At 46.0% G+C, this 27,772-nt stretch overlaps 1 protein-coding gene across 6 annotated transcripts in view; it reads left to right on the top strand.

Annotated features, from left to right (window-relative positions):
* The first annotated feature begins 2,776 nt into the window (after nt 1-2,776).
* Nucleotides 2,777-27,772, top strand: part of ACC (acetyl-CoA carboxylase) — an 87,423-nt gene continuing 62,427 nt past the window's right edge. For 2 of the 6 annotated variants that reach the window (XM_077637480.1, XM_077637479.1), the window contains exon 1: nt 2,777-3,082. In XM_077637480.1, the coding sequence (XP_077493606.1) occupies nt 2,875-3,082 (208 nt within the window). In that variant the 5' untranslated portion in view covers nt 2,777-2,874. Of the gene's footprint in view, nt 3,083-10,043; nt 10,180-12,782; nt 12,982-27,772 lie in introns of those variants that run through there. The other 4 variants (XM_077637481.1, XM_077637484.1, XM_077637485.1 and 1 more) reach the window with 4 other exon arrangements.

The following is a 27,772-nucleotide window of genomic DNA, read 5'->3' as shown; positions in this document are numbered from 1 at the left end:
GAGAAAACTTCTGTGTACTTAGCCGGAGCAAAGGAAAGGGATGATGAACTGCTGCTTCCCTGCAAAAATTCGTGTAATTTTGGCCGCTCTTTGACTGTGACAAGGCTGCTGATCAAAAAAGTTGCTAAAGGCGTCAGCTAAATGAGCATCAAAAACTTTTCCCTCGTGCTGAAAGTTATCACGCCATAACCTTGAGAGTGTTCACCAGCGCTACTCTCGTCTCCAATGGTGAACACAGAACATCCTGTATTACCGCAAGCGCCGCATGGAATGCGATCGAACACTGGGGGTGCATGGTAGCAATGCGGGAACCCTCTTATGCATGCTTAACTATCTTAAATAGTTTTAATATTAGGAAAGTGTAAGCTGCTGTTATGGAAATATTGAAGGAAATGGTCGATTCTTCCAATGTGTAGGAAAAACTTTCTTTTAAAGTGTTTCCATCGCTCGCATTTTGCAGTTAAGACGCATAAAAAACCAATGGGGAACGCCTTTGACGATAGCATAAACGTTAATAAGAAAAAATACAAGCCTGCCGACGGAAGATCTACGGATATATTGATCTTTATGGTTTAATCTTACAATATATTAAAAAATTGCGCTCATAAACCCTTTCCGGTTCAAAAACGTTTTCGTCCAGAGCTGGTGTGTAGCTTGGGTATGAGTTTCGACAACCAAAGGAAACGCAAAAATCAAACCGAGAGAAGAAATGAGCAAATTAAGAGAAGCAATTAATAAAAAATTGCATTCTTCGAAGGTTGTTGCTGCTACTTTTTTTTTAGAGACTTCAGTGGCACCTATAATGCCACTTCGAATGCTGGTAAGTAAAGCGCTACATTGCGATCACGTGGGATCAATTAATTATACCCAATGAGCTCTGAAACTCCCTTAGACATCCTGTGGACGTCCAGGACGTTCATAGGACGTCCAAGGGAGTTTCAGTGCCCATTGGCAATATTCAAAGCTTCGCTGGCCAGCAACTCCAATCTTGGAGTCACGTTAAGAGTCTATTACATTGGGTTCATTGCGTGATGCGGAAGTGGCTGGAAAACCAAGAAGAGCCCAGCGAGAATTGTCTGGCTGGGACTAGCAGTATAGTAAAATTCTCAGACGAACGCATTTAATCGAGGCTAACTTCAGGCCAACTGTTATAAGCTATATTCTTCTTCTGTGGACAATACAGCAACAACATCGCCTGTCTCCCAACATGAAACACATTTTTACTCATCGGTTTTAGTGGTTGTGGCGTTCGGCTGCAGATCCCAAATTCGTGGAATGGATACCCGGCCGTGGCGGCCGCGTTTCGAGACGGTCTAATGTTATCATCGTTAAAGGACCCGAACTTGTTGAAACTCATCCGAAGCCATCCACTATTGTCCACAGGCAGCTTTGGGGCGTTAAGCCGCACACAACACACCACACTACATTACATCACATCATGCCTATCTGCAGTCACTTGTGACTAAATGCTAGTAAGCACTCCCCGATTGCCGACTGCGTCTAACGGACGCTGCGGACTTCACTGGCCATTAAAACTGCCTATGTTTTGGCAGGAACGCCCTAAGCGAAACCAAGTGCGCATCCGAAGGCTCTTCCATATTCCTGCTTGCTTATTTAATTGAGCTTACGTACAAGTCATTTTCCACGCCTTGTTTCCTTAGCCTCGTTTACGCACAAGGAATGGCCGATGACGTCACTGCGCCGACGGCCGGGGATTCCAAGGACCCTGGTGGGTTCGTAGGCCTTCCACTTGCTGTGTCTACTGCCTTCATCACCCCCTGTGCCTTTCTTTTTTTCTCTCTTTATTTCTTTCTTTCTTTCTGTCCTGCTTAATTCTTTCATTTACTCATCTTCGTTTCTGTCTTTCCTTATATTCTCCCCTCTTCTTTTTATTTAGGCATTATTTACTTATTTATCACCCTGTTCACTTATTTATCACACTGTTCCTATCTTTCTTCATCTATTCTTTCTTCGATCGTTTTTTCCTTTACCAGATTTCTTGATTCAGTGCTGGTTCCGCTGTGGGTGTCATTTTGCCTGCTTACGTAGACCGTATATCTTTACAGGGCTTTACCACCCAAGTCATAGCATTGTTAGACGGTGAATCATTAGAGTGGTTGAACTTGTGTAACAGATGTATAAAGGCTCAATTAGCAATTATTTGTTTATTTATTTTTGTTTGTATATAACTATAGCTTCTGAAGTTGGCATTCCACACAGCGTTTCTTTATCTTAATTTCTTTTTGTGTTGCTTGTGAATTTTGCAAATTTTGAAAAGTTACTTCTGCTCGCAATTTTTACACCTCTGTGCGCCCCGCGTGTGGTAGAGTTACACCTGCGCATACTGATAGTGCCAGAAAGCTTTCTGCCGATAGAGCATAACTTCAACCGTATTTATCACCGCGCTTAACGTGTGCTGCTGAAAGTTTCTATGTGCTTCTGCGCCAGCGACCTGTTATCCTCTTTGAGCGCGCGCGCGGCGTGGAAGGGGTTTCAGGCGAGAGATCAAGTACTTCTCTCTCTCTCGAAAGAGCAAGAAAATGCGGGGCCAGTTTGTTTTATCACATCTTCCGACTCCACTCCTCTCCGAGTGGAAATGCCGATAAGCGCTACGTTTCCCCGCCTCCTAGGACTAGACTCTGTAGTAGTTTCGAGACCGTTGCGAATCCGTACAGACGATCGCACATTTCACTGCGGCGCGCTGCCCTAAACCGCGCATGCGCGTCCGCCGAAGCCTTGGGAGGGCCTGTACGCTGCCTCGCGGACTTCAGATAAAGCGAAAAACGGATCTTGTCGCTAGCTACGATGGTCGCCGGAGGCAAAAAATAACCCGGGGAGAGCCCTGCCAGCCGTCGAAACGGATCTGCTGTGGCCATGAACGAGGCCGGCAACAACGAGGAGGAGGGCGAAGTTGCCGCGGTGGCGATGGTTATCGCGATTGTGTGCGCTGCGTTCGCGGTTTTTGCCGCTCGTTTCCGTGCGCTTGTGGAGTCAGTAAGTGATCGGCTACCTGTGAAAATGCAACGACGAGGTGGTCGGCGGAAGGATATCCTACACTTGGAGCTTCGTACTGTGCTCGAGGGTGAGTGGCGACCGCTTGAACGTTTGTTTTTCGGAACTTAAGAGGCACCGCCCGCACACGTTTGGCTTTGTTGGGGTTTCAGTTTCGTTTTTAAAGAGAAGCTGCCGATCGTGCGTCGTCTGCTTGCCTCCGTTGCGGGTCGCCATCTTGCGTGTATCGCAGTGGAAGTTGTGGGAAGTGTCGGAAATGGTGCCGGCTACGTCTGTTTGAATGATTCGTCTCATTTGTGCCCCCCCCCCCATTAATAAACCCTGCTTTCTTCCAGAAAATTCGTTGACGTCACTTGTATCTTGAGCTAGAATGAAGGAACAACAAAATTGTAGTTAGCGAAGTTACCACTGTCATCTTCACCCGGAATATGCTCATTGCAAGACGAAGGCTTCCCTCACTTCGAACGGCCCTGCGCCAGCAGAAAGCACTTAATCCCGGCAAACTTAACCACGTTATCCTTGCCGTGCTCTAACTACACCGAATGTGTAGTTAGTCCGACAGAGGTTCAGTATAAGCCCAACGGGTATTGAAACTCTTTTAGACGTCCTGTGGACGTCCAGGACGTCCATGTGACATCCAAGGGAGCTGCAGTGCCCATTGGGAGGAAAGCCGTGAGATAACAAGCAATACATTTCCGTGACAAAGCGGAAGTCGTCGAGGAAACATTAACGGTCTGGAAGCGTTAGATGAATCCAGACAGAAACGAAAACGAATAAAATTAACAGTCAGGGGCAGTGTGAACTCATTTCTTCGATACAACTGCACAAAGAGAGAAGCAAAGCATGTTTGTCCGAAATGACGTTTTTAAGCTTATTGTTTCTCTACAACCATGGAACATGCTACCTGACGACCTTGCAGTTACTCAGAGAATATTTAGGTAACCTGCAAAGTGTTTTACCCTGCATTTAATTTCATTTTAGTGTTATGCGGTTTGGCAAACTGTGATCGTATAGATTCCGCTCCGGTATCACTATTGGTGTCTCGGGCGCTTTTCTGTATTGCTCTATAACCTTGAGCATCATGAAAGAAGAAGACTGGACAGCGCTTGCTGTTGGGCGAGTTTGTTTCCATGTATGCAGGACACAGCGCAAGAATGAACGGAAAACAAGAAACAAGGAAACGCAGCGCTGAACTGTACGGGTTCACCTCTTTTCTAGATTAAAGTTGTCAGTTCAGAGCTCCTCCCTATCGTCCTCCTTGTTTCTTGTGTTCCGTTCATTATTGCGCTGTGCCCTGCAAACAGAATTTTGGACAGACGTCGCGGTAGCTCAGTTGGTAAAGCGCCGGACGCGAAACTCGGAGGTCATGGGTTTGGATCCCACCGGCGGCATGTGGTTGTTTTTTCTTCTGCTTTCTAATCAATTATCTTTAAGAAACATAAGTACCCTATTAGTCTCCCATTGATGGGCACCACAAATAAAAAATAAAAAACATCCCCTATGCTCCATGGTTTCTGTGGCTATATCCGTCATGCATGTCTTGTAATAACTGTCTATTTAGCATGCCTGGCAGTGAATGACATACGCAGACGATTTTCCCGGATGTGCTTGCGAGACAAGATTACTGCTTCTCTTTCTGCCCGTCTAAAAAAATGAAAATAAGACCCCCATATCGATTCCACGTCTGGTTGTATTGTAACTCATATGACTTGTTTACGTCTTCCACATGAGTATTCCCCCCCTGTGCTTTTGTCAAGTCGAACTCGTCGTGGAGTCGTCAGCCTTTCGAAAACACTCTGTGAATACACGTACGGCTGGTCACGCGTGTAACGGTCGCGGCATTGGAACTATCCTCTACCTTCAAGTTGCCGCCACATACACTACGCCCTAGCGGACGTGACTCCTGTCGACCACAAGGCCGGGTTATTTTGGTCGGCATCAAGGGCGTTCGCTTTCTTGGGGTGGAAAGAGTTGAGGTCAGAGACCGCAGTAAGCGCGGGGAAGCTGTCGTTTCGTCACCGCTGAACTGTCTGCTCTTATCGAAGATTTCCCTCTTTCTTTTTAATTTTAGGGTGCTGCTAGCAGTATATACCATAATACGGGGACTTTCCCATGGACTTGCAAACGGTGAATATATGTCTCCCACGTGGTTTCCCAAGTTTCCAAGTTCATCGGGGAGCAGACGGCCTCGATAAAATACAGTCCTCGCGAAAAAGTGTGTGTGTGTGTGTGTGTGTGTGTGTGTGTGTGTGTGTGTGTGTGTGTGTGTGTGTGTGTGTGTGTGTGTGTGTGTGTGTGTGTGTGTGTGTGTGTGTGTGTGTGTGTGTGTGTGTGTGTGTGTGTGTGTGTGTGTGTGTGTGTGTGTGCGTGCGTGCGTGTACGTGCGTGCGTGTGTGTGTGTGTGTGCGCGCGCGTGTGTGTGTGTGAGTGCGTGCGTGCGTGTGTGTGTGCGCGCGTGCATGCGTGCGTGTGCGTGCGTGCGTGCGTGTGTGTGTGTGTGTGTGTGCGCGCGCGCACTTGTTCCCTGGAGAATTGAAGCATATATTAGACGTTTTTAGCATACCGGTATACGTCTCCGGTAGTACGTCTCCGGTGTGCTAAAAACGTCTATTGGCTGGTGACCACATGATCATGTGGTGCCGTTATCTAGGTGGGCCTGACCCATGTTACCTCGGGAGTGAGGGGAGGGGTGGTCACATGGGAGAGGGGGTGACTATAAATAGTGTTTTTTTAGAGAGGTAGCCAGAAGCAAATTTATGGGAAGCTGTGGGACGGGATGATTTGGGGGCGGTGCGGTGGGCTCCATTCGTCAGAGTCCTCTTCTCCGCACCAGACCTATAAGTTCATAAAACGTGCTCCAAAACAGCTTGGGGCGACTTATACAGCGAACTAATTGTTTTCGTTTTTTTTTCCCTCACTTGAAACTAAAGTGCGTAAGTGTCCTACTTCAACTCTTTCATGCGCTCCACTCTTTCCCGTCCACATTGTGAGACCTTGTCCACGAGACCTTGTAGCACACCACGATAAACGATCAGAAATCAGTTCTTAGTTTACCTTTAGGCGCTAGCTTTTGACATGTGTTTTTCATTATGCTCGAAGTGGGTCGAACGTGACGTCAGCGCCATGTAGCTACGCAATACGACGCGCAAAGTACAACAGTTTCTTGAAATTCTTGGACTTGACTCTAATTCAAAACAATGCGGACCCAAAAGGTTGATTATCGATGCCAAGAGAAAAAACACGAGCATCTGGGGAGGAGAGCGATAATTGTATCGTGTTTCTCTGCGTGACGGATTTAGTACTTCATTAACGAAAGCAAGATGAGCAACGAATAAGGTTCCGGCGCTACGAACATGAAAACGTATGAATAATAGCTATATAAGCATAAGCCTGGTATCCGCTCGGAGGTGAGGGTCCGAGTTGCGTGTACTGTCTGTGCTGCATTGTCCCGGTCCCAAAATACAACAGAAATTTTTATCGTCCTGTCGCTCCGACAGACTTTTCTGTTGTATTGCGAAGTTATCTGTTGTTGCGACAGAATTGTCCTTGTCGTTACAACAGGAGACTGCTCAGCTACACAAAATTCTGTTGTTACTATAGAAATTTCTGTCGTTAGGTCCGAAAATAGTACAATAAAATGTGTTGTGACGGCGGAAAATTTTCCGTTGTGTTTTTCGATGGGGTGGGTCATGCATAATGTTGACAGAATCGAGTACCTTCCCAACTGGCAGGCCTGCATGCTCGTGCAAGGTTACTTTGCCATTTTAGAGAAAGCTGCATTTGTGTTGTTTAAGTGTTTATTTTTGGAACAGGTTGTTCCAAAATTTATCAAGAAACGTTAAAAAAGGGTATTAAGAACAACCAGTTAACATTTGACCAAAACAAGAAAGTAACATTTTTGTAATGTTCGCTGCTACCTATGACCTCTTTAAACAGCATATACATATATATATATATATATATATATATATATATATATATATATATATATATATATATATATATATATATATATATATAGAGAGAGAGAGAGAGAGAGAGAGAGAGAGGCCGCACTAGCTAAAAGAGTAAAGCTATCCTGGAAGACAAGACCTGCCAATTATGTGAGTATGCAAATTTGATCAGCACTTTGCAAGGAGCAAATGGTAGTGAGGTTGACGAACACTACAGTAGAGCTAATGCACGCAGCTCATATACACTTCCCTTCAAACAGATACTATGGCCTCAGGCTTTTAAGCCAGCCAGAAAGGGAGTTTTATAGCCAGGGAAAAGGAGTAAATGATAGTGGTAATCGAATGGTTAATGAGCAAAGCTTTCTGATGAAGTTGGGGAGTGTGCCCGTAATCTGTGGCCGTCCCCATCTGAGAGCTGTGTGCCGAAATTCTGCTAGCAGAAGAATACGATTACCACACGAACAATGAAAATAGTTTTATGTACACATTTGTAATCTGCGATATTTATGTATGTTTGTAATGTTTATTTGCTGTTGGGATTTGAGCATTACAATAGTATTTAGAGAATAGCGCGTTATCATAATGTATAGTTTGAACGTTAAATTAGCGTTTGCAATGCAACATATAACTTTATACGTTAATCTTTAACATTAGCATAACATTTTCATGAAGCATGTAATCATTTTTGCAACTAACACCATTTAATAAGGTTTTTCTTTAATACGGTGTTCGGTGCCATCTGGATTTCATCACGTTTTACCAGGGTTTCATGTCTGGCCTCTTCTACAGTGCTGCGGTTGCCTGCCGTGGTGTTCATAACGCTCATTATGTTGTTTGGATTTTGTATAGAGAATCCGAGCCCTGCTTTGTCTAATTGGTTTTCCTTGGTACTCGGTCTCAGGATTTTACTGTCTGAATTATGGCACACCACTCAAATAGCTTGTGTTCTCATGTGTGCTCTTGCTAGGGTATTGCAACGAATAGCGATTCTTCAGCGCCATTTACAAACCACGAAAATTTGTACAAAACACTTTCGTTCCTATAGAAACTCAACTGCGTTTTATTCACCACTGTGCCTGGCGGCTCACTCTCTCAGTCAGCAAATAATGACACACGGATTCAGCTTCTCCAACGCGCGATACTGGTACAACTGTCCCGACACAAGGTGTAAAGAAAATTTGGTGATTCATCTCGAATCAAGCACACTACCCAATGGGCACTGGAACTCCCTCGGACGTCCCATGGACGTCCTAAACATCCACAGGACGTCCAAGGGAGTTTCAGTGCCCATTGGGTACGTCGGTGCTGGCAGAACTGCGAAGAGAGGCGTTGTTCCCTTAGGTGAAACTCGACGTAAGCGCTGCCTCGATCGGCCACCCGCTATGACATCACACTTCCGCTAGCAGAGGGGCTTTCAAGACAGCTGAAGCGCATTTTCATGCTTGTTACGTTGATTGAGGGTTTCCAGAGGCTTTTCCTTTTCTTGTTAAGCAGTCGCTTTCCTTTTTTTATATATTTCGACAGAAAAGACTCCGCCTTTTGCCGTCGTTATGTGGTTTTGTAGCGCAGTATGCAACGCCGAAGGCAGCCAGTAGATCGCATTGCCGGGGATGCCGCCTGTTTAAAGCGTATTAGCCTCAAAAGTAATCTGTACTTATGGGATCCCAAACCAATGACGCCAGTCAAAGGGCGGTGTCTTGGATTTTTCACACGGGTCGCTTCTCCGACCGGAAAGCGCGTTTTGGAATTCCTGCGAACCCGCCGCGGTGGCTCAGGTGTTAGGGCGCTCGACTACTGATCCGGAGGTCCCGGGTTCGAACCCGACCGCGGCGGCTGCGTTTTTATGGAGGAAAAACGCAAAGGCGCCCGTGTGCTGTGCGATGTCAGTGCACGTTAAAGATCCCGAGGTGGTCGAAATTATTCCGGAGCCCTCCACTACGGCACCTCTATCTTCCTTTCTTCTTTCACTCCCTCATTTACCCTTCCCTTACGGCGCGGTTCAGGTGTCCAACGATATATGAGACAGATACTGCGCCATTTCCTTTTCCCCCAAAACCAATTATTATTATTATTATTATTATTATTATTATTATTATTATTATTATTATTATTATTATTATTATTATTATTATTATTATTATTATTATTATTATTATTATTATTATTATTATTATTATTATTATTATTGCCGTCGTTATGTGGTTTTGTAGCGCCGTATGCAACTCCGAAGGCAGCCAGTAGATCGCATTGCCGAGGATGCCACCTGATTAAAGCGTATTAGCTTCAAAAGTATTCTGTACTCATGGGATGCCAAACCAATGACGCCAGTCAAAGGGCGATGTCTTAGATTTTTCACACGGGTCGCTTCTCCGACCGGAAAGCGCGTTTTGGAATTCCTGCGAAGGAAATCTCATTTGGTCTCGCATCACGCGGCGTGAATAAGCCGTAAGAACATTAAAAACAACTCCGCATTGTCTGCCTGACCGAGGTCGACGCGCGCACGTGCATACCAAGAAAGAAACGTAATGAAAATGAGGAGGAAAGTCGAGGATAGATAAACAAAGGAGCAAAAGATGGAGGTGGAGGGCAGACAACGAGCAGAAAGTCTCACGCGGCGGCGCAAAAACTAAAGTGGTCTGGCAACTACACGCAGCGTTCGCGTCGTCTGCTCTTCGCGCGCTCGCATTTCGTCGTCTGCATCAACGCGATCCGGACGCCATTGCTGTGCCCTTCTCTCCCGTCTTCCGAAAACCGGCACCAACGAAGCCTCGGGGAGTAGTCGTCAGGCGTCGCGTGGCATGACCGTGGGGTGGTGGGGTGTACGAGGAAAGGGCATCGGAAAGAAAGACAGAACGCCGAAGGCTGGTACGAAGAAAGAGAACTGATGACCAGTACCTCATCATCACACGTGCTTCGGAACACGGCGGCGGGGTAGTCCCGCGTGCGTGCCCTGCAGTGCCTCCGACGTCTCGGGGTCTGGTTCGTGACGACAGTGTTTCTGCCCGCGCTGAAGAGGGAAAAAAAAAGAAAGGAAAAAGAAAGTTTGCCCGCGCATATCGGCGTCAAGCGGCGGAGGAAAGTGTCGGCTGGCTCGCACTGAGCTACCTGCAGGGTTGCTCTCCGACAGTTACACGTATGTGATACCACATCGCTGAACTACTGAGCGAAGCGGACGGAAGTCCACCGAACTTTTGGATTATGGAGACATCGACTGGTGAGCAGTCTTTTCGTTAATCGAGTTTTATAGACTTTAACGGCCCGTTGGGATTATTTTTTACAGAGCTAATTCATTGACTTTAAGCACATGTTCTCCTGGGAAAAGAAATATTTTTACGGCCACGAATTTTTTTTTCGACTGAAGTTGGGAAAATCTTTACATGGTACTTTCAGAAGGCTTTGCGGATAGTTTATCGAATTTGTTTATCGAGTTTATCGAATGCAGATGGTTCAATTGTACTTCATGATAGCAGATATTTTTTCTTTCCTTCTGCATCAATTTGCCTGGAAATTGGTGCTCAAGTGTTTGATACAGTCTGGTGCAGTATTACAGGGAACGCCAGTAGTTTTGTAGAAAGTCGAAGGTAGCGTTCCCGTCTGCACCAAGCGTTAGGGGAAAACTTGGGCGGAACTGATTCTTCAACCGGGGCAGACATCTGCGAATGGCAATCGAGCTGAAATAGGGAAATAATCTCCGCTTGAATACTAATTAAATGTTATCCAAACTACTTGAACGTACATTTATGCCACGCGCTGAGTACTGCTTATTGCTATATCAAGGTTTATGGTTTATGGGGTTTAACGTCCCAAAGCGACTCAAGAGCTATCCGGGACCGCTATCTGCATGTTACATCGAACTCTGGACGTGTCCAAAGCTACCGCGTTCTCGAATACATTGGTTCGGATATCTCGCAGTAAACAGCGTCATACAGTGCTGAACTTTGCGTCAATCATACCCATCAGTTATGGACAACAGCATGTTTGAGTGGGAAACAGTTTATGAACTCAATTTTTTCATATAATGTAGCATTTCAGTATAGCAATCAATATATCCGCCGCTCAACCGTCGTCAGTCTTGAATTCTTTTTGCTATTAGCGTTTGTTCTATAGACAAAAGCGTTCTACATTGCTTTTCTGCGGAAGTCTTCACTGCTCGATGCGAGCAATGAAAACGCGTTAAAAGCAAGAATTCGTTACACATCAGAAGAATGGACCGTTACCTTTAATATTTCCATAACAGTATCTTACAATTTTTCAATATTCAAATTTTTTGTCCGAGAATGTTTAACACGGTAGTTACCTTTGTATATTGTCATTAGACATCGAAGTAGATGAATGACGTCAAGTTTCATCGAAGGTTCATGAAATCCCCGCTTTATAGAAACAATTGATCACTCCCACAATGACCTAACCCTGGAAGGTTTCTTCCCTTGTTTCAAAAACAGCTCGACGTTGTTTTCCGCATACCTCGGAATAATTGCCGTGTAGCTCACAAAGTTTACTGATTTTCATATTAAGCGGCAGATTTTACCGGATATTGGCGAACTTCTGAAGACCCATCGTCAATCCAGTTTAGCCTCTATAATATCATGCCCCGCCGCGGTGGCTCAGTGGTTAGGGCGCTCGACTACTGATCCGGAGTTCCCGCGTTCGAACCCGACCGCGGCGGCTGCGTTTTTATGGAGGAAAAACGCTAAGGCGCCCGTGTGCTGTGCGATGTCAATGCACGTTAAAGATCCCCAGGTGGTCGAAATTATTCCGGAGCCCTCCACTACGGACCTATTTGTTCTCTCTTCTTTCACTCCCTCCTTTATCCCTTCCCTTACGGCGCGGTTCAGGGGTCCAACGATATATGAGACAGATACTGCGCCATTTCCTTTCCACCAAAAACCAATTATTATTATTATTATTCTATAATATCACGAACAGCCACAAGTAGACGTTAGGAAAGGAACCTCCAGAACTGCTTCCAACTCAACAGACCTACCATCTTGCGGCGAGTTCAACTTATATAGTTTGAGACGGCTCCAAAGAAGACATGACTATCTGGAAATAAAAGACGCGGTAACTGTCTCACTTCTCAGCGGACACCTGAACCACGCCGTAAAGGAAGGGGTAAAGGAGGAGGGAGTGAAAGAACAAAAGAAGGAAGAGGTGCCGTAGTGGAAGGATCCGGAATAATTTCGACCACCTGGGGATCTTTAACGTGCACTGACATCGCACAGCTAGCACACGGGCAATTTCTGCGCTTCGCCTCCATCGAAACGCGGCCACCGTGGTCGGGTTCGAACCCGGGTTCTCCGGCTCGGTACCCGAGCGCTAACCGCTGAGCCACCACGGTGATTGAATGGCTCCGAACTCTCAGTCACGGCAGGCAAAAACAAGAAACAGAAAAGGAAAGGAAAAAAAGCTAATTACCGCACGGCTCGATCGTCATACATTACAAAACATCGCCACCAAAAAAAAAAAAAAATAACGAAGAAAATAGAGTCCCAACTACTGGCCTTTTTTCCGCGGGCACCAAAACGGTATCGTCGGGTACGACCGTTAAGTAGGCCACCAGTTCCCGAGCAGGAAAAAGCAAAAGTACTCCCTCTCTAGACGCCAGTAGGGGAATCACTGCTAGGAGGAGGAAGCACGGATGCGAAATAAAAAAGAAAGAGAACATAAAAAACGCTCGCCTTCACCACCTTTCCTTTTTCCTACGGACCGGCGGCAGAATTGAGCCTCGCGCGAACGCACACGCAGACGACTCCCCGTTTCCGGCTTAGTTTCGTATTCAGCCGTCACACGCGCTTTGCGTCGCAGCCCCAGCAGACGACGCACGTATGTGCGTAGCAGACGACCGCAGGCGACGGTGCGCGCGCCAATTCCGCGTCGTCTGCATGCATGCCAAGCCGTAGCCACGCCGTGTAGTCACCGGGTAACATGCTCGCATGGCTTCGAGTCTTCTTCCGCTTTGTGCTCGTCCTGCTGGGAATCAAGACTGTTCGACGGTCGACCAGTAGGCGGCGGGACCGTGAGTCCATCCTCAACACTCTTAAATAACCGGTCGCCATGTTACTTTCCTCCTCTCTCTCATCGCTTTCGTTTTCCTTTGTCCTGAGTTGCGTTCATTTCCGCATAGAGTGGTGGCCGGACCTCCACCATTTTTTTCCGCAGCTTTGGTGAAGCGGCGAGAGCCTCCAAGGTTTACAAGGGTTTTTTTAATCGTTGCATGCGTCTAAACTTCCTGTTAAATCAACTCAATAGATTGTAAGTTGAGTTGGGTTTGGCGTAACTCAACTAACTGTCGTTTATTGTTTGTAAACTCAACATCTGCCAACTCGTACTTCTACTGCTTAGGGTAGCCTTGAAAGCGCCGCTTACCACACCTTCAGTTGTACGAAGGGCCTTAACTGACTGTGGAATCAACCCACTAGACTGTCATTTAAGTTGGGCTGACACGGCTCAACAAACTTTCGACTACTTAAACTCAAGGTCACTCAACTTGCAGCGCTGTCAGCGCCGCTTAGGATGGTTTTTATTGGAGGGTGCGCCTCAACTGACTGCTCAGTCAACTCAGTAGATTGTCAATTAATTTGACTCAACGAACAGCCGACAACTTGTACGCGCAACGTCAACTAATTCGACTGACGTCAAAACGCATTTCATTGACTCCTTGTTTAGTCAACTCAATGGAAAATCAACCCCGGTCGACTTAAAAGAAGGGCGCTGTCGACAGTTCACCGACTATAGTTAGCTGCGCTCAGTAGACTTTCCACTGAGTTTACCTGACAAACCAACAACTGCACTTAACATGGCCTTGAATAAGGAGCTTCTCGTGTCGATCAACAGGAGGTCAATAACCATTAACATCCACGATGGTTCAAAGTGATCCAAGTATTTTTTAATATAAATCATTCTCTTTTTGTTCGGATGTAGATAAAGTGAAAAAGAGATACAAACTGCGACCTGTGGTGATCGAACTCAGGACCTAGCTTTGCACGTCGCATCTGTAGAGGGTAAAAAAATCTCTGCTCTGAGTGAATGGATGCCCCGCATACCTGTCTCCCACAGCACTGCGCGCAACTATAGCGGAACAGGTTCTCAGAAAAGAAAGTTGAATCACGGAGCGCAATTAGGCGCCCTTGATGGGCAGCTGTTCCCTTGGCTGTCGCGTCGTTTGAGTTCAAATGACGCAGGCTGTGGCTATTGTGCAGCGCGCACTCTGCCTCATTGTCATGCGCATACAAGGCGCACAGTTTCCACGACCTACTTGCCAAGTATTTTTTTCTTTGTTTACAAATTATCTTGTTAGTTCCTCTCCGTTAATTTTCTTTTTGTTCATGAAACCAGGCGTCCGAGATTGCTGGCGTGCATAGCGGTGTACTTAGCATAAGGAGACAGCAATAGTATAATCCCCCTTCATTGTCCCTCACTGCATTGTTCATTCTTCCAACACTTTGAGCGCGGTAGAGGACATGGAAAGCATGCAACTTCAACATAAGCATATGACTGAAAGTGGAGGACTCCGACTTAATTACAATCACGTGGGGGTTCTTTAACGTGCGCTGACATCGCCCGGAACGCGGGCGCCTCTTGCGTTCGGCCTCTGTAGTTACTGTTTGATGTACAGTAAAAGAACCCAGGTGGCCAAAACTATTCCGGGACCCTCCACTATACCCGCCGCGGTGGTTCAGTGGTTAGGGCGCTCGACTACTGATCCGGAGTTCCCGGGTTCGAACCCGACCGCGGCGGCTGCGTTTTTGTGGAGGAAAAACGCTAAGGCGCCCGTGTGCTGTGCGATGTCAGTGCACTGTAAAGATCCCCAGGTGGTCGAAATTATTCCGGAGCCCTCCACTACGGCACCTCTCTCTTCCTTTCTTATTTCACTCCCTCCCTTATCCCTTCCCTTACGGCGCGGTTCAGGTGTCCAACGATATATGAGACAGATACTGCGCCATTTCCTTTCCCCAAAAACCAAATATTATTATTACCCTCCACTATAGGGAATAGCTCACACTGCAATATTACTCTGGCGCATATGAGTCGATGAATTTAAATAAGTAACTATAATGTACACATGGTAACTTCTTCCGAGGCTGTAAACGGCACTGTTTACAGTCAGATGAAGTGAGGTTACAAAACTGAGGTAAGTGTATTAAATCGAGCATGAACTCAGCTGGAGTGAGCTGGCATTGAGTTCGAGTTTACTCTCGAATGCATGAACTCATTTGAACTTGAGCTTAGTTGAGCTTAGTTGACACAAAGTGTGTACTTAGTTTACTGAGGCCTGGCCATCAACTGAGTTTACGACATAGCAACAATAGCAAGCTGTTCTGAAGAGCACGCCTTTCTGAAGATTATCTATATGGAGTTGCTCACAGTCCTACATTACTCTGGCGCATATGAAACGATGAATTTAAATAATTAATTAATGTACACATGATACCTTATTCGGTCTGTAAACGGCACATTTTACACTCAGATGAAGTGAGATTATTAAACTCAGGTAAATGTATTAAATCGAGCATGAACTCAGCCGGAGTGAGCTCGCATTGAGTTCGAGTTTAAAGTCGAATGTATGAACTCCAGTGAACTTGGAAATCAGTTGAGCTTAGTTGACACATAGTGTGAACTCAGTTTTCTGAGGCCTGGACATCAACTGAGTTTACGACGTAGCAACAATATCAATAAGCTCAGCTGAAGAGCACACCTTTTCTTGTATGTTAACCTTGGCGTATCCGCCTACGTTGTCCTGCGAGGTTCTTAAAATGAATTGTATATTGATTCATCAAGCCCGTTCGTTGATTATAAATTAAGTTACCCGAAGCCTCCTTTGTACGTGACAGTCGAGGTGCGCCTTCGGGCGTTGACGACAGTTCATTCTCTGCATTGCGCGAGCTAGCGTAAGCTGCGTGCTACATCGCCGCGCTCTACAGCAGACCTTGATGGTGGTCGGTTTTGATAAATAGTGAAATCGAAGGAGCCGCGCTGCAGGCGTGCTCACGGTAGCCCCTCGGGAAAGAACTACACGCGTCCTGATGCTTGCGTGGCGCAAGAAATACCAGCCTTGAAACACGGCGCGGCGCTGAACGCGGCACCGAATACGTCGCCAAATGAGGAGTGCATTGATATTTTATGGATTCAGTCTAGTGGACTTTCGACGCAGGAATTCATTATCTGCACTTTCACGCGTTCCCCCTCTCTTAAAGTGGTTGAGCTGCCGTTTGAGAATTACGCTTTCTGTTGGCGTCAAAAATTCCATCGCCGAATCACTTTGATTGTTCGATTACCGCACAGATACCGTCCTCAATGCATTAGTAACAAGAACCCCGCCCCGGAACCGGGGGGGGGGGGGGGGGGGGGGGGGCTCCCTCCCTTAACATTTTTCCAGAGGGGGAAGAGCCCCCCTATAGTTCTCCAACTGGTTGCTCTCAGAGTAGATTGCTGATGAATGCTTCAGTTCTGTGGCGTTATTAATGTAACGCACAGTGGCTTCGTAGCTGGTCGTAAAGTTTTTCTTTCGATGAACGTAAACCAATTATGTGCCTTGTGGCAACATAAGTCATTGATTATCTGACCTCTGTTTATGATCATGATTAACATAATTGAAACAGACAATGCACAAACTGTTTTTAATGCAGCCGATCGCTCCTTCCGTGTACGTCTTATAAAGCTGTCCATTTCTAATCGAGTTTTATGTGCATTAACAGATACTCCTTTAAACAGTGCAAAATAAAAAAAATATAAAAAATATTCCATTTAATATGTAAATAAAACATCAAATAAATAACTCAGTCTTGCAGCCCCCCCCCCCACCCCCTCCCTGCCTCCACCCAAGATAAAATTGCGGAGTCCCTGATTAGTAATGAGCACGTGTTTAAACACAAAAGAGTATATTTCAACTTACATTGAGGGGTTCGTGGTGGAGACTGATTTGGAAGGGTTGCACTTTTTGGCTTATATTTGTCAGCGTGACGAAATGGGGTTAGTTCGATCTCACACGTATGAGCCGAGTTTCTCCCTTTTATTTTTTTTTCACAACCTGGCTTCAAAAATGTCCCGTGACGCTCCCTCCTGGCCTTGTCTTGCTGTATTCTCACCTTACTTATCCGAATCCGGCCATTCTTCAACAAAGTTCAGTACTAAAGCATGTGAAAACGAAAATTCTAACTTTAAAGAATGTGTCATACAGCGCTTCATTATTCGATAATCTAACATGACTAGTTTAACCTCCTTGTAACGAAGTTTAAGGGGCCCGACAATTACTTCGTTATAGCCACAGCTTCATTATAGCCCGTGTTGACCAAACTTCCAAGAGGAATCGTCATTCCTTCGTTATATCCAATATTTTGTTATAAGATGTTTCGTTATAACGAGGTTCGACTTCTTCATATACGATTCCTTTATTTAATTTGCATTTGCCCACCCCTAGATTGAAAATACGTGTATCGCGTATACACAGTGTGTACTAATGTACAATGTGTCACGGCAACTGTGCGCAATGCACTGTTGAACTCGTGAGCAAAGCTGTTAATCGTATGTTGGATATGTTGGATATGATGGATATAGTGGATATGATGGATATGATGGATTTGTTGGATATGGTAAATATGTTGGGTATGGTGGGTATGTTGAGTATGATGGAAGGCATGCTGCGCGCACATACCGTTGCGGCGGCAGCTTGTATAGCATGCACTGCGCGCATGTACCCACCGGCAAGGTCGGGCGACCTTGATGCTCGCAGAAACCGGTGGCGCCCAACCAGGAAAATACGAGACAGAATGGGAAACTTTTCACGCTACTCCGAGCGCCAGGGCATGAAAGATGCGCGCGCACTCACTTCGCCTTTATCCCTTGTAATTCCTTGTACTTCGCCGACCCTTGTCGGTCGACTCCACGATCGGGCGGCTTCCTTTTGCTGGAGGCGTGGTCTAAAATTGCTGATAATTCAGCACAAACAACGTCGCACGCATCTGCGGGAGGAGGAAACATGCCCAACAATTCTGGACAAAAGCATTTATGAACATGAAAGTGTTGAACACAAAAAAAATTGTCTATAGACTGCCCATAGACTTCTGTCTATAAAGTCTATAGTCACATCCTAGAGAACAGTCTATAGGCAATACAAATGCTATAGACAGTCTATAGACAATCTATATATCTAGGGTCACACTTTTAGTAGACCTTTGTCTGTAATGTCTATAGACTATATACAGACAAAAAGAAATATCTATAGGAAAGCAATAGAGTCTGTAAGAAGTATATAAGCTGCCTATAGGCCATTTTTAAAATGGAAGAACGCCATTTTTTATATATTGTAAGATTTCACTATAACAAACAATATATCAGCAGATCTCCCGTCGGCAGGCTTGAATTTTTTTGCTATTAGCGTTTTTGCTGTCGCAAGAAATGACCTCCATTGGTGTCCTATGACAGTCTTAACTGCTCGATGCGATTGATGGAAACTTGATGGAGAAAGCTTTTGCTACACCCCGGAAGAATGGACCATTCCCTTCATATTTCTATAGCAATACCTTAGAATATTCCAATGTTCGAAATTTTTATCTAGGAATGTTGGACATAAAATGAATCCACTTTTTTGAGTTTTTTTTTTTCAGATAATTGGTAGTTTCAGCAGCCTTTAGTTGAATATTTGCTGAGCGTAACAATACCTGCGTTGTAACCAGTGCAATATTAGCGTACTTGGTGACTCTGTACTGGGAGTCAAAAGTGTTACTTCCGAAAGTGGAGTTCGATAGGCTTTTCCTCACATTACATCGTAAAAGTTAATAAGCCCTGTGCTGTCAAAAAGTACGGTCTAATATATAGCGCTTGCACTATATATACTAAAAATAGTGTGTGTACATAGTAAGTCACACGACCTGCCATGTGACACCACGTGACACCTGTCACATGACTGCACTGACGCTGCCCTCCTGAAAACTTAGCGTAGTGAAGCTTTCGCTTCAAAAATACCTGGATTATCAGTCTAGTTCTGATATATATTTTATGTCACATTAAGGGCCGAAACAGGTTTCCGTCCAGGACCAACAAGTATCTGCGGCATGTATGAATCTGCTGTGCTCACATTGGTTGCGCTGTTTTGAACTAAGTACGCCAAACAGCCAATTAGTTACATTTCTGTCGACGTCCTATAGCGTCTGCTGCTGCGGCATACTTGAAGGAGGTATACGTAATGGTAGACCACAACCGAGCAGTACGAGCCAGCATTAATTAGTGCTTATCTTTTCTATTATCTTGCGACACATGCAGCTATTCACGAGTTTTTCATACAGAGCGTAGGTGGCGTAACACGTCATGCAGTGCTTTGGAAATCTCTCAGTACTATCACTCCTCTGAAGAGCGATAGGGATCGTGTCACAACATGCTTTCTGACGCGTGTCAGAGCTAAAAATAACTAATAACTGGTTTTGGGGGGAAAGGAAATGGCGCAGTATCTGTCTCATATATCATTGGACACCTGAACCGCGCCATAAGGGAAGGGGAAATGAGGGAGTGAAAGAAGAAAGGAAGAAAGAGGTGCCGTAGTGGAGGGCTCCAGGATAATTTCGACCACCTGGGGATCTTTAACGTGCACTGACATCACACAGCACGCGGGCGCCTTAGCGTTTTTCCTCCATAAAAACGCAGCCGCCGCGGTCGGGTTCGAACCCGGGAACTCCGGATCAGTAGTCGAGCACCCTAACCACTGAGCCACTGCGGCAGGTATGAGAGGTGGTGGTAGTGGTTTTATTAAAAGTAATAGTAAAAAGGAAGGAAAAGATTTTTGCTAGCCCCGGCATCTGCCATCGATACTGAAGCACCTGAGCTGGGGCAGCGGAAATAAAGGATAGCAGGCAGAATGGAGAAATGAAACGAAAGAGGTGAGGGGACAGGAAGAGAGGATAGAAGGAGAGGTAATATGTACAAACTATTTACACAATAAGAAATGTGTCCAGGTTGTGCGCGTGATTAGTTCATTTTAGAGGAATTAAATCACACACGCGCACAGCACTGTGTTGGTTACAACTGGAGTGGGGCGTCCAGTTATTAATCGTTCAAGGTAGAACTCGCGGAGCGTTCGGTCACTGCGTGTAACTACCTGACGGAGAAGAGACGGGACGTCAAGCCCGTGTGTTCTAGGAATGCACAGAGGCTCACCAAAGTTCGCTCACGAGTGCGCGCACTGCCCTGCGGCCACAATAGCGTCTTGATGGAGTCTGGTAGTATGCCCTGCGCCCTATAGGCCGCGAGCATATCGCGACTAGCATCGGCGAACGCGGTACAGTGAAGGAACAGGTGTTCTAGTGTTTCCACTGCACCGCATCCGTCACACACATCACTCGTCGCGATTCCGTGACGCACCCGTCGTTCCCCGGGCCACACGCAGCCAATGCGCGCGCGGGTATGAGAGCAAATTGGTTTTTTGAGTAAAGGAAATGACGCCTTAACTGTCTCACATATCTCGATGAACACCCGAACCGCGCCGTAACGGAAGGGGTAAAGGAGGGAGTGAAAGAAGAAAGAAATAGAAGCCGGAGTGGAGGTCGAAAAGTGTGTATGTAACTCGATGGGGATATTTTAGATTTGCAATTCTGAGAAAACTAGGGAGTCCCGAGAGATTTTGCAAGAGCATAGTCATTATCATGGCCAAGTCTTCCTCCTTGCTTCAAAATTTGACCTATAAAATCTTTCCTGCATTCACACCAACTAATTCCGATGGCGGCATGCCTGTGGGATGTATCGAACATACAAAACTCCCGCGATGATCTAGAGGGGTCAGCGCCATACGGAACATGGTGGCAGCCATGCAAACTAAAAGCGTTTGTCCAGGTTTCCTGGGCTTGTGTAATAACACAAAAGCGCAACGTAAAAACACAGTGGTACGAAAGACAAAAAAAAGAAAGGTAAAGGCCAGTTTGTAGAAGGAGGAAAAAAACAGCAAAAAAAGACTGCAGCAGATGAAGTGCAACAGAGCTGACAAGCTTGACAATTTCATACGGGACTCGAATAAGGCAAGAGTCATTAATAAAGATCTTTAATAATAATAATTGTTTTTTGGGGGGGAAAAGGAAATGGCGCAGTATCTGTCTCATATATCGTTGGACACCTGAACCGCGCCGTAAGGGAAGGGATGAAGGAGGGAGTGAAAGAAGAAAGAGAAATAGGTGCCGTAGTGGAGGGCTCCGGCATAATTTCGACCACCTGGGGATCTTTAACGTGCACTGACATCACACACCACACGGGCGCCTTAGCGTTTTGCCTCCATAAAAACGCAGCCGCCGCGGTCGCGTTCGAACCCGGGAACTCCGGATCAGTAGTCGAGCGCCCTAACCACTGAGCCACCGCGGCGGGTATAAAGATCTTTCTAATGCTGTTTTTTTTTTCAACGTTATCGAATTCTCGCGTAACCATTCCATTTCATCACATCGATGACCCTGGTAGTAGCGCGAACCGATAAGAATTCCATCTTCGCTCAATATAAATCCATGCTCCCAATTGGCACTGGAACTCTCTTGGACATCCTATGGACGTCCTAAACATACACAGGTCGTCCAAGGAAGTTTGAATGCCCATTGGGCTGTGGTTATTGAAGCAACACAACAAAAATGTCCTCAAGAGCTCATACGGTCTATGTTCTTGAGATTCGGCAATGTAAAATCTGTCCAATGTAGTGAACAACGGAACTGCAGACGGGGCAGCCATGGAAAAAAAGTCTAGTTCCGCGAAAAGCCCGCTATCTGCTTCTTCTAGAACCTACCCTGGTATATCTATAGGGAATGCATCATGACGTTTCTTTCGTTTTCAGAAGGTCACAGAAAGGTGGGACTCAGTGCTAGTACGTTTTGCGGTGGCGGTCAAAAATCATTAATAGATAAAACAAGCGGATTCTCCTCCGTTTTAAAGGACAGTAAAGCACGTTTACGGACTTATTGGCCCCATCGTAATAACTCAACCAACCCACATAAGTGCACGTTTGAGCTAATAGAGGGCTCTAGTTTTCCATCGCGCTTTGGGAGTTTCATAATTTTATCTATGCTCGACATTTCCCAACACACAGGCAATAGTTCAAAACGCAGCGAAATACATTTCGGTTATGTTTTCGCATCCAGGTTGTCATATCCTAAGGTTTCAAAAAAACAGTCGACGCAATTTTCCCCTCAGCTCTTGGGAAGGTATCTGTGAGGGCCAGATGGGTGGCAGAAACCTGGAATTCAGCTTCCCTGTGAGCCCCGCCGCGGTGGCTCAGTGGTTAGGGCGCTCGACTACTGATCCGGAGTTCCCGGGTTCGAACCCGACCGCGGCGGCTGCGTTTTTATGGAGGAAAAACGCTAAGGCGCCCGTGTGCTGTGCGATGTCAGTGCACGTTAAAGATCCCCAGGTGGTCGAAATTATTCCGGAGCCCTCCACCACGGCACATCTCTCTTCCTTCTTTCACTCCCTCCTTTACCCTTCCCTTACGGCGCGGTTCAGGTGTCCAACGATATATGAGACAGATACTGCGCCATTTCCTTTCCCCCCAAAACCAATTATTATTATTACTAAGCAGAAATTCCGCGAAATGATCTCAGGTCCTTTTTTTTCAGAGTATATCTTTATAATCAAGACCAGTATACTTTTCATTATACACATGAATGAAGCTTGGGCCAGAAATGTTCAGACCTGATGTCTGGACACTCAAGGTACATCTGAAGCTCGAGAAGCGTGGAAGGTAAGGACAAGGGTCCATCGCAGTGACTAGGAACATGCAGCCTGAACACTCTGACCGACGCTGCGCGTATCAATCAATCAATCAATCTGTTTTAGTTCAACTCGCACAGGAACAACCACTGCAGCGAAAATGAAAAAGTAAACAGTAGATATAGTATATATCATAAAGAGATGCCAGGCAATATAAGAGCAAAACAGCAGCAAAAGAAAGTTTATAGCAACAGGAAGCTGGGATATAGTTGTGAATGAGAACTCTGATAAGCGAAATTCACATGTGCACATCGTACAGCGCGGTGGCTGCGTTTTTATGGAGGCAAAGGAGGCAAAAAGACTGCGCACCGTTGAACCCGCCACGGTGGCTCAGTGGTTACGGCGCTCGACTACTGACTCGGAGTTCCCGGGCTCGAACCCGACCGCGGCGGCTGCGTTTTTATGGAGGCATAACGCTAAGGCGCCAGTGTGCTATGCGATGTCAGTGCACGTTCAAGATCCCCAGTTGGTCGAAATTATTCCGGAGCCCTCCACTACGGCACCTCTCTTTCTCTTCCTTTGTTCTTTCACTCCCTCCTTTATCCCTTCCCTTACGGTGTGGTTCAGGCGTCTAACAATATATGAGACAGATACTGCGCCACTTCCTTTTCCCAAAAACCAATTATCATCGTACAGAGAACATCCGCAAATGATAGATACCAGAAAAAAAAGGACTGTCAATGATGTAAAAATATCGAAGCGAACATGCTCAAGTACACCCGCCGCGGTGGCTCAGTGGTTAGGGCGCTCGACTACTGATCCGGAGTTCCCGGGTTCGAACCCGACCGCGGCGGCTGCGTTTTTACGGAGGAAAAACGCTAAGGCGACCGTGTGCTGTGCGATGTCAGTGCACGTTAAAGATCCCCAGGTGGTCGAAATTATTCCGGAGCCCTCCACTACGGCACCTCTCTCTTCCTTTCTTCTTTCACTCTAACTTATTCCGGAGCCCTCCACTACGGCACCTTCTTCTTCCTTTCCTCTTTCACTCTCTCCCTTATCCCTTCCCTTACGGCGCGGTTCAGGTGTCCAACGATATCTGAGACAGATACTGCGCCATTTCCTTCCCCAAAAAGCCAATTATATTATATATCACTCGATCCCTCATTTATTACTTCCCTTGCGGCGCGGTTCATGTGTCCAACGATATATGAGACAGATACTGCGCCATTTCCTTTCCCCAAAAAACCAATTATTAACATGCTCAAGTACCTTAGAGATCAGCAATATAATAAAGGCTGTCGCAGTGTATATCGATGAAAATTCCTATAAATGCTGCGTGCACGCCCAAGCCAGCAAATAGAAAGCCAGCCGCAGATTAAAAAAAAAACAGCGCGTGGAATTCGCTTTCTGCCTGTCAAGCTGCAGGTCTCCACCTGAAAGATTTTGATGCGTTGTTCGACTTTTTTTTTTAATTCCACCGAAAACAAGTGTGGCGCGAATCCAGCTGCGCTAGTCCTGGTCTAGTTGGTCCGTGCAACATTCTGTGAACCGTCCCTGAGGCCGCTAGGTGCGGGCGGATCAGTGCGGCATCAGTGGCGACTGCGACCGCCAGATGCATGGTGTTCGACCGGCACGTAGGAGAGCTAAGGGATCAGAAGATGCCTCTCGAACAGATTAATGTGAGTGGAATGCTCGATTGGTTGACTGATTAGTGAGTGGAGTATTCGAGGTGGTTGATTAATTGACTAGTGAAAACGAGGTTAGTGAGGCGACAGACTTATGGTTTATGGTTTACGGGGGTTTAACGTCCCAAAGCGACTCAGACTATATGAGAGACGCCGTAGTGAAGGGCTCCGGAAATTTCGACCACCTGGGGTTCTTTAACGTGCACTGGCGACAGGCTCAGACGTAAAGGAGTGGTGGTGTAGTTACAACGAGCCGAACATTCGATAGCCAGTGCAAAGCTGAAGATGAATTAATGGCGGTGCATGTCCAGCATTTTCGGGCAAAAATTTTGAAAATTGGAAAATTGTAAGACACTGCTATGGAAATATTGAAGGGAATGGTTCACTATTGTGATATGTGGCAATATCTTTCTTTTTAAATGTTTCCATCAACCGCATCAAAAACTTAAGACTGCCGTATAGAATACCATTGGGGAACGCTTTTTATGGTAGCAAAAACGTGAATAGAAAAAAAATACATGGCTACCGTCAGGTGATCTGCGGATATGTTGATTGCTTTAGTGATATCTTACAATATATGAAAAAAATTGCGTTCATAGATGGTTTCCCTCTCAAAACAGCTTTTGTCCAGAATTGTTGGGTACGTGATTTCAATGGCATACCCAATAATTCTAGACAAAGGCATTTTTCAACGGGAAAGAGTTTATGAACGCAATTTTTTTTCATATATTGTAAGATTTCACTATAGCAATCAATATATCAGCAGATCTTCTCTTGGCATGCTTCCATTTTTTTTTGCTGTTAACGTTTTTGCGGTCGCCAAAAACGTTCCCCATTGATCTCTATCGCCGTTTCCAAGCTAGCGCTAGTGGTCACAGTTTTTCGCAGAGCGATCTGGTCGCATTTACATATCGCAAGCATGAAATTAATTAGTCTGGCCTACTTGGTAAACTGAGAGAGAAATTAAAGTGCCGGCGGCTGTAGACAACAGAAAGTTGGAAGAGCATAGCAAAGCTTTGCGGCAACATATACGCACACACATAGTGTTCCGCTTTTTTATTTTATTTAATTCGGCGTAATAAACTCAATTTTTAGAGTTAGATGTTAATGAACACAAGTTAGACGATCAGTATTCACAAGCATGTTTTAACAAGATATCGATATACCACCTAGCCAGGCAACCGAACCTGAAAAGTGCTGGCCTGTTAGCCGTTGTATGTATCATAATAAAATTAGAAAGTATACATTCATATACCGGCAGAAATTGTGTCACGCTCAGAAAGGTCACGTGGTTTTTGTCAAGTGCGTCCATTTTCGATCAGAACAAAGGGCATTAGCCGAAGCTGTAACCTGTATATGACAGAAGCGAATCACCGTTCAAAGAGGAGCTGTCACAACTACATTACATCGCAGCGATCTCCCGCGCCTGTCTCTGTCATGCCTTTTCCCGCAAATGTTTGACGACAATGGAGTAGGTTTTGTTAAAGTAGAATAATAAAAAATGAAAAAAGCGGACGTGCCGACCCTAAGAAACTTGTTCGTCGAGGATTCCACTGGCGGCGACTAGAACAAACAGTGGTAAGGGCGATAGGCAACGTAAAAAGTGCCGAAAATGATTGAAGGAATTATAGTAAAGAGAAGTACACAATTTTTCAGCCCTATATACAACACTGAAACAAATTGACACAAGTGCACAGAAGGAGAAACAACTATTGTCAGTGACAATTAGCTCAAGACTGCAATGGTCAATGACCCTTAAAGGAGGCTGTATACAGCAAATGGCGCCGTTCAAGACACGGGCCTTTGTCCTCAGCCTGTTTTCAACTTCGCCCCACCCGTCCGCACCCATACAGCTCGAGCAACAAAGAAGTGGTATGGTTTTAATGCAGTTAAACCGATTTGACGTGCGAAGGCGTGTGTTCATTCTTCGCCTCTTCTTTCTGGAATCTGAATAATAATAATAATAATAATAATAATAATAATAATAATAATAATAATAATAATAATAATAATAATAATAATAATAATAATAATAATAATAATAATTGATTTGGGGGAAAGGAAATGTAATCTGTCTCATATATCGTTGGACACCTGAACCGCGCCGTAAGGGAAGGGATAAAGGAGAGAGTGAACAAAGAACGGAAGAAAGAGGTGCCGTAGTGGAGGGCTCCGGAATAATTTGGACCACCGGGGGATCTTTAACGTGCACTGACATGCGCACGCAACCGCTTTTCTCGCTCTTCTCTTCACATCCTCTATCCACTCGTTGGCAGCTGGCGCGACGTCCTCCTCCCATTGGCTACAGCTGGCGCGACGCTCTCCCCCGAACTTACCCGAGCTTCCTCCCATTGGCTGCAGCTTGCGCGACGAGCCTCCGAACTAACCCGAGCTCGCCCGAGTTACTCCGGGGCTTCACACAAGATTCGTGGTTGGGTTTGACCCCGTTAAGTAAGTGCTTTCGCACCAAAAGTGGTGGGGAGGGGGTTGTCCGTTGTTCGGGCTTGCTACGATGAGGGGAAGTTGAAATGAAGCTGAGGACAGAGGCCCGTGTCTTGAACGACGCCATTGGCTTGAGAACCTCCTTTGAAGGGCATTCGCCGCTGCCTTCTTGAGTTGTAACTGACTATATACACGCTCAGTGCGCCATCATAATCGTATTATGCTGCAGATGGTGGTGGTAGTGGTTTTATTAAAAATAATAATAAAAAGGAAGGAAAAGATTTTTGCTAGCCCCGGCATCTGCCATTGATACTGAAGCACCTGAGCTGGGGCAGCGGAAATAAAGGAATAAAGGACAGCAGGCAGAATGGAGAAATGAAATGAAAGAGGTGAGGGGACTGGAAGAGAGGATAGGGGGAGAAGTAATATGTACAAACTATTTACACAATAAGAAATGTGTCCAGGTCGTGCGCGTGATTAGTTCATTTTAGAGGAATTAAATCACACACGCGCACAGCACTGTGTTTGTTACAACTGGAGTGGGCGTCCAGTTATTAATCGTTCAAGGTAAAACTCGCGGAGCGTTCGGTCGCTGCGTGTAACAACTACCTGACGGGGGAACAGACGGGACGTCAAGCCCGTGTGTTCGAGGAATGCACAGAGGCTCACCAAAGTTCGCTCACGAGTGCGCGCACATGCCCTGCGGCCACAATAGCGTCTTGATGGAGTCTGGTAGTATGCCGTGCAAGAGTGAAAATTTTAAACGTTTCATTGTCTCCCCCCCCCCCCCCCCCCCCCCGCCGTGGTGGCTCAGTGGTTAGGGAGCTCGACTACTGATCCGGAGTTCCCGGGTTCGAACCCGACCGCGGCGGCTGCGTTTTTATGGAGGAACAACGCTAAGGCGCCCGTGTGCTGTGCGATGTCAGTGCACGTTTAAGATCCCCAGGTGGTCGAAATTATTCCGGAGCCCTCCTCTACGGCACCTCTCTCTTCCTTTCTGCTTTCACGTCCCTC

This window comes from Amblyomma americanum, chromosome 9, assembly GCF_052857255.1.
Source record: "Amblyomma americanum isolate KBUSLIRL-KWMA chromosome 9, ASM5285725v1, whole genome shotgun sequence".
In the NCBI taxonomy this organism is placed as follows: domain Eukaryota; kingdom Metazoa; phylum Arthropoda; class Arachnida; order Ixodida; family Ixodidae; genus Amblyomma; species Amblyomma americanum.
The sequence above is the reverse complement of the archived record's forward strand: the minus strand, read 5'-3'. Positions and strand labels throughout refer to the sequence as shown.